Below are 7,500 nucleotides of genomic sequence, written 5' to 3'. Positions count from 1 at the left end.
TCTCTCTCTCTCTCTCTCTCTCTCTCTCTCTCTCTCTCTCTCTCTCTCTCTCTCTCTGTCACGCTACCTCCATTTTCTCTCAGCAAACTAGACACAATTTTCTTTTCTCCTTGTTCCTCTTTTCTGGATGTGGATATTTTTTTATAAGTTCCAGTCATCTCTCTCATTTTTTTGTTATTCCACTGTCCTCTTACCTGTCCACTAGCCCCTCCTCCTCCTCACTTTGTCACACACACACACACACACACACACACACACACACACACACACACACACACACACACACACACACACACGGTAGCTCAGTGGTTAGAGCGCTGGCTTCACAAGCCAGAGGACCGGAGTTCGATTCCCCGGCCGGGTGGATATATTTGGATGTGTCTCCTTTCACGTGTAGCCCCTGTTCACCTAGCAGTGAGTAGGTACGGGATGTAAATCGAGGAGTTGTGACCTTGTTGTCCCGGTGTGTGGTGTGTGCCTGGTCTCAGGCCTATCCGAAGATCGGAAATAATGAGCTCTGAGCTCGCTCCGTAGGGTAACGTCTGGCTGTCTCGTCAGAGACTGCAGCAGATCAAACAGTGAACACACACACACACACACACACACACACACACACACACACACACACACACACACACTCATAAATTAGGAAACCACACTTAGGCGCAATTAATCTCGCCAACTGTGCAAGGGAAAAGTTTCCACTAGTTTTCTCTTTTGTCTTTATATTGTCCTCATAATGCGATGCTCCATTCACAAAGAATGGCTTGTACTTGAAGGTGTCTGTTTCTACATATCCAGTCTTTTGGTTTCGTGTGTGTGTGTGTGTGTGTGTGTGTGTGTGTGTGTGGTTGGTGGTGTGTGTCAGTGAATCAGGAAGTTAGTGCAATTGTGCAGCGATAATTTTAATTAATTTAATTAATGGAAGCATGAACCTGAATGAACTACCATTTGAATTACAACAATTAATCACTACCCTTGATATTCTTGTTTCCAGTGAGGCGACGAAAAGGACAAATAGGGAACAATTACTCTCTCTCCTCTATTTTTATGGACTATCTTTCTGTCTGTTCCTCATTTGTTCTTATTATTAATGTTATGTATTCCGTTGCATTCTAATTATATATGCCACCACTTCCTACTGTAGCTGCAGAGAGGAAAGGGAAGCTGGTATCAGTTCCTCACTTGACAATCCTTATATTTACTAGTGATAAGTTGTTAATCCCTTCTGTACTGGGATCCATTTTCTACCTTGAAATTTGTGTATGATTTGACCATTTTATTGACATTAGGAAGAATGTATGGAGGTCAGAAGATTAATGGCCATAGTCTTTACTATTTGAAGGCCCCCATAAGTTTTTGAAGCTGTATAAAATCACCAAACAGTAAGCAGAATGAATATGGAAATGCATCACGGTACTGAAAGGGTTAAGGAAATTAAAGATAAGACAAATTTATGGACGGTGTTGTTGGATGGAAATAGGTAAATATATCCTGATGTATTTTTGTGGCTTCCCTTATGTTCCTATGTTCTTATGTTTTTTTGTTTCCGCAGGGAGGCTCTGGAGAGGCGTGGCGTTGACGTTAGTGGCGTTCAGGTCTTCGCCGAGGGATCAAGGACGCCTCTGCCGCTCACCACCGACACTTACGTCCTCGGGGGCAAGACAGTGCGGGTCAGAGGTGAGTGTTCTGTTCGTGTTCTTGTAGTGGTGGTGGTAGTGGTAGTGGTGGTGGTGGTGGTGGTGAGTGTTGGTAGAGAGTGGTGCTCACTTTTTAGAGTTGATGATTATTCATATTTTTTTTTCAAAGAGGATGAACGGGAGGGTGAGTTTTGCAGCAGGGGTTCCGCTGGAGTGCCTCGTGTCTGGCTGTGTTAACTATATGCATATTAGTCATGTATGCATGTGTGTCTGTATGGAGTAATGTGCGAGTATGTTTTGTTCATCATCATCAGTGTCAGATCCACTTCCTCTTGTTTACAAACGTTATGATCATATTGGCGTTAGTAAATGGTGAGCATTCCTTGCCAATGGTAATTATTTGCACGATACATGTGTGTGTGTGTTATTCACCACCACCATTGTCGCCTGCTGGTCACCCAGCCAGCCTTCCCCATTACGGAGAGAGCTCAGAGCTCATAGACCGATCTTTAGGTAGGACTGAGACCACAACGCACTCCACACACCGGGAAAACGAGGTCATAACCCCTCGAGTTACATCATATACCTACTTGCTGCTAGGTGAACAGGGGCTACACATTAAGAGGCTCTCCTATTTGCCTCGCCGCGCCTGGGACTCGAACCCGGACCTTCTCGATTGTGAGCCGAGCATGCTAACCAGTACACTACACGGTAAGTAAGTAAGTATAGCTTATTGCCATTTTTAAGGAATACAGGTAGATTTACAATCAATAAATAAGTCGAGACTTCTAAGACAGACGGTTTTAATTAAAAATTTTATGCAGTGAGAGAAGAAAAATAGTTTTACATAAAATCACCTAGTTAGGGAGTAATTCTATTTCATTGTAAAGTTAACTTGCATACAATGGGCTGTCACCAAGGTACAAACCTAACTAATACATTCTATTGTCTTATTGAGACACCATATATACAAGCATTCAATAAAAAAATATGAAAGGAAAAGAAAAAAGTAATAATAAACAGTGTGTGTGTGTGTGTGTGTGTGTGTGTGTGTGTGTGTGTGTGTGTGTGTGTGTGTGTGTGTGTGTGTGTGTGTGTGTGTGTGTGTGTGTGTGTTGCATAGCTGAAAGCTTTCTACAAAATATCCTTTTCTAGTGAGGAAGTGTGCACAAAGTGTGATGTTGGGAGGCAAATGAGAGAGAGAGAGAGAGAGAGAGAGAGAGAGAGAGAGAGAGAGAGAGAGAGAGAGAGAGAGAGAGAGAGAGAGAGAGAGAGAGAGAGAGAGAGAGAGAGAGAGAGAGAGAGAGAGAGAGAGAGAGAGAGAGAGAGAGAGAGAGAGAGAGAGAGAGAGAGAGAGAGAGAGAGAGAGAGAGAGAGAGAGAGAGAGAGAGAGAGAGAGAGAGAGAGAGAGAGAGAGAGAGAGAGAGAGAGAGAGAGAGAGAGAGATTGTAGCGTCAATGAATGATTACTACGACAGAGATGTTGGCGAGAGAATATGAATAGTGATGATTACTACGACAGAGATGTTGGCGAGAGATATGAATAGTGATATTGATGAGAGTATTAATTAACTGACAGATGAAGATGGGAATTAGATGACGCATTCCTATGCAGTCGTAGAGAAGAGACCATAGTGTATAATGGAAGAGAGGAAGAAATTGACACCGTGATAGACAGACAGACGTTTAGTAGATAGATGGAGGGATGTGATATTACCTATGTGATGTGATCATGTCATATTTCTAACTTCACTAGCAAGCGTCTGCAAACTATGTTATGTACTGATTGGGTGTTATTAGATAAAGAACTCTGCACGAAGGCTAATTTACTACGGTATCTCATGTGAGTTTGCTTGCCAGCCTGTACATACTAAAGGCGTAACCCACCGCTCATTCTTGAAATAATGTGAAATCCTTGAACACTCGTAGCTGAAAAAGAAATTTGATCCATAAACTGTAAATTCTAATAGGTGTTTCATTACCATCAAGAGCTTCCAGTAAGGTAAAATAGATAACTAGATGAGTTATTATTCCTAGACTGTGGCTGTCCTGCCTGTGTTTGGGTGATATTACAGAGAATGGAGTTAAGTTACTGTAGCTCCACTTGGTGCTTGGCTAAACAATATTGAATCCTCCAAGTTCATCATGTGGCGAAAGAAAAAAAATTGCTACTTTTAACTGAGTCTGACCAAAAAATACTCAAAGCATTAAGTGTCGTTTTCTTTTACCTTTCCTGATTTTCCAGCGGTGCACGCAAACCTAACACATGGAGGCTGTGGAAAATGTTCAAGTTCATGTCAGTATTTTAAAGTCGGCTTACTAAACACGGGGAAAGTATTTACCAGACGTGCCTCTTCCTGCATGGCTGTGGCTTGGCTGGAAATGTCAGAGGATACTTGTCTGTTGGCGGTGGTCTTGTTGCCACACTCTGTCAGCTGAACAGGAAATAATCTTCCACCAGTGACATCCTGACCTCCCCTCCTATACTCCTATTCCCTCGAGGAGGAAGAGAAACGGAGGAGGAGTGATTTATCAGTATCTAACCTTAGCTCGAAATTCATCCAAGATTCCTCATCGACCCACACACCCAGACAGTGATGTAACAGTTCGTCATCGGTGTGAGCGGTAAGAATGTCTCCCTGGCAGTAGTGTCAGCCAGGTAGAAGCGGCGGTAAAAGTGCCAAGCTGTTTCTCCCTCACTCCTCCCCACCAAGGCCATAGCATGTCAAGGTCTTGGGATGAGTGTATCTGATGCATTGCGTGTCTCCCCAAGAGCGCGAATGACGTGCCTGTTGTTTCTGTTTATGGTCCAGACGCTCGTAATGTAACGAAGTCTAGACCGCGCCACACCACTCTAACTGCCGTGTGCCACACCATCCCGCTGTGATGCACCGCACGCCACCTTGCCACTGCACAGCACAACACAACAACCCAGCAACGCACCAAACACCCTGCAACACACCACGTCAGCACAACACATTACCACAGCCATCAATACCACACCAGAGCACACCAAACACCCTGCAGCAGAGAACATCAACACAATACAACATCACAGCACACAGTTACACCCCAGCAGCACACTAAACACCCTGCAACACACCACATAAACACCAACTTCATCTCAGGGCCACACCAGCGCGCCATAATAAGTCTCGCCGTCCCATTCACAAGATGAATACACCTCGCGCGGCGACCACACCGCAAGAGCCTATAAGCTGGTCACTAAGAGGCCTCGTGTAGGGAATCCCCCATTCATCTTCCTCCCCTGTCGGACACAAGGAGGGATTCAAGGCCTTCTCTCGTGGCTCCAGTGTTTTTTTTTTTTTTTTTTTTTTTTTTCCTTTAGAGATATTTGGACTGAAATGGAATTGTTTTATCTTCTCACTTTGTTTGCTTGCCGTTGACTGCTGTGGCCTTCTCTCAAGCTTGACACGATAGTATAATTTCAAGACATCACTGACAGCAACACAAGTCACCGAGTAGTGCAAGTAGTAATGTTTTTATTCATTGTAATTCTTCTTATAAGGGTATCCGATTACAAGACGAAGTTATTTTTCACATTAAAGGACCATTTATTGACGTTTTGTTTTGATCTTTCTTTTTGTTTTTACATGCAATATATTCCCCTCTTCCATCTCTTAATTTGTTTACTTTCCACTTCTATATTTTCCTCCTTTTACCCTTATTTGCTTCCTAACTCTTTCCATGACTTTTTTTGCTTATTCTTTATATTTCTTCCTCTTTCCTTCTTTCCTCGCCGATCTATGTTCCTCTCCACCATTCTTTCATTCTTTCCCTCTTTCCTCTATTTCCTTTTTAACTCTTTCCCTGACTTGTTTGTTCATTGTTTTTATTTTTTCCTCCCTCCGTTCCTCCTCCCACAGCGGTGAATCTCTAGAGACGCTCCTCAGTGTCTGTGAAGCGACAAATTGAAGGAGAGTCTATTTTCTCTCGAGCTGAATACCGCCAACACAACACATCACTGTCATTTATCCTCTGAAAAGCATAGATCCCTTTATCTATTCTATTTATAACCCACACCTTCTTCACTACTTTATTCTCCCACACACTAGCTAAGCCACTCTTCACCATCTTAGGCCTTCAAAATTCTCTACCTGTTTATTGAAATCCTATTAAAACAAAACACGTGGAATACAAAGGAAAAACAAATGTAAGGTGTGTTGAGCATTATGGGACTACTCTTAATCACACTAATTGTTCAGGATTAAAGTAAAGTGTGTGTTGCTAAAGGATGACAGTGTTAGTAATAGTAGTAGGTAAAAGTAACCCACAAACATCATTACGTCAATTAACCACTTATTCTAATCCGCTTAGCCAACACCACCCACCCGTAACCTGCCTCAGTCCGTTCACACAGCCAGTTCACCTCCCACACACGTCTTTGTTGCTATTTGTGGACTCAAAAGCCAATAGTTCGTGTACTTTTTGCTCCTTGATCGATTTTATTATAAAAGGATAAATAGATATCGCTAAGTACACATTCTCTCTCTCTCTCTCTCTCTCTCTCTCTCTCTCTCTCTCTCTCTCTCTCTCTCTCTCTCTCTCTCTCTCTCTCTCTCTCTCTCTCTCTCTCTCTCTCTCTCTCAAGCGGTCGATTTCTAGAAGACTAAGCCATAATGAACAGGGCAAGTTTTTCTCAGCATGACAATGGGAAAGGAAGTGGAGGGAAGGAAATGGTCCGGACAAGGAGGAAGGAGCGAAAGAATGAAAAGGAAACATTTCAAGAGGGAGAGAGAGAGAGAGAGAGGGAGAGAAAGTTTAACACAGCACATTCAACTTCACTAAATACATACGTTTCTCAATCTCCTCCGCGTCACTGACCTCCTAAAAGTTTCCCGCTCAAAAAGACATAAGTTACGGCTGGTGGTGAGCGTTCAGACAGAGAAAAGACATTCTTGTGCATCTTAACAGTCACCACTGATGTCTTACCTATTGTATTGCCACCGTGACTTCTTCCAAATACACGCACGAGGAGGTATTGGAATTTGCACAAGAACAAATAAAAGAGAGAGAGAGAGAGAGAGAGTATAAAATTCTGCAAATTCATCACGATTCGTGGTTTTATAGGAGCCTTTTCGACCAGAAGTCCAGATGGAGGAAAAAGAGACGAGGTGGAAGAGCAGAAATGGAAAAGGAGACGAGAAACAAGTCCTCTTCATTCCGACCTCCCTCTTTTCCTTCCTTCCATCTCTTTCCCATCTATTTTTCTTTCTTCTTCACTGCCCGCCATAAGTAAATATTTGGCTAAGTAGATAGGGGGACATTCTGTGCTGGTAGTGACAGAAGGAAGGGGAGAAGGAGGAGGAAGAGGAGGAGGAGGAGGAGGAAGGAGAAGAGAAGTGGTATTGGGTTGAAGGAGAGGACAGAACATAAAAGTACAGTACTAATACAAAAGATTATGAAAAGTACAATTATCCATAAACTCCAACGTAGAAAGTAACGTGTGTGTGTGTGTGTGTGTGTGTGTGTATACCGTGCCGTTAGTGTCGCCGGGCCGGACACTCATACCCTTCCTACATACATAGCTTTTATCTGAATATAGAGCCATTGTATCACACAGTAGGGGCGAGTACCAATCAGTGCCCCGGTGTAGAGGAGTGAGGTCAGTGAGGCAGCAGCACCAGTCTCTGATTCGCCAGAATTGACAATCAGCTGCTGGTCAATTGCAACGCTGCCAGTGAGGTGTCTGTTGCTGCGTTAGGGAAAGTAGTGTTTTAGTTACTTGTCCTTTGTCCTTTGTTAGTTTTCAAAGTTTTTTTTATTGCTGGTGGTAGCTCTAGTAATAGTAGTAGTAGTAGTAGTTGTAGTAGTAATAATAGTAATAGTAGTATAATAGT

General features: G+C 43.0%; 1 protein-coding gene across 12 annotated transcripts in view; it reads left to right on the top strand.

Moving 5' to 3' along the window:
* Positions 1–7,500, top strand: part of LOC123509945 (pleckstrin homology domain-containing family G member 5-like) — a 491,065-nt gene that overhangs the window by 406,592 nt on the left and 76,973 nt on the right. For all 12 annotated transcript variants that reach the window (XM_045264604.1, XM_045264602.1, XM_045264603.1 and 9 more), the window contains one exon: positions 1,556–1,680. In XM_045264604.1, coding sequence (XP_045120539.1) covers positions 1,556–1,680 — 125 coding nt within the window. The remainder of the gene's footprint in view (positions 1–1,555; positions 1,681–7,500) is intronic.

This window comes from Portunus trituberculatus, chromosome 27, assembly GCF_017591435.1.
Source record: "Portunus trituberculatus isolate SZX2019 chromosome 27, ASM1759143v1, whole genome shotgun sequence".
In the NCBI taxonomy this organism is placed as follows: Eukaryota; Metazoa; Arthropoda; class Malacostraca; order Decapoda; family Portunidae; genus Portunus; species Portunus trituberculatus.
This window is presented reverse-complemented; position numbering and strand designations above follow the sequence as displayed.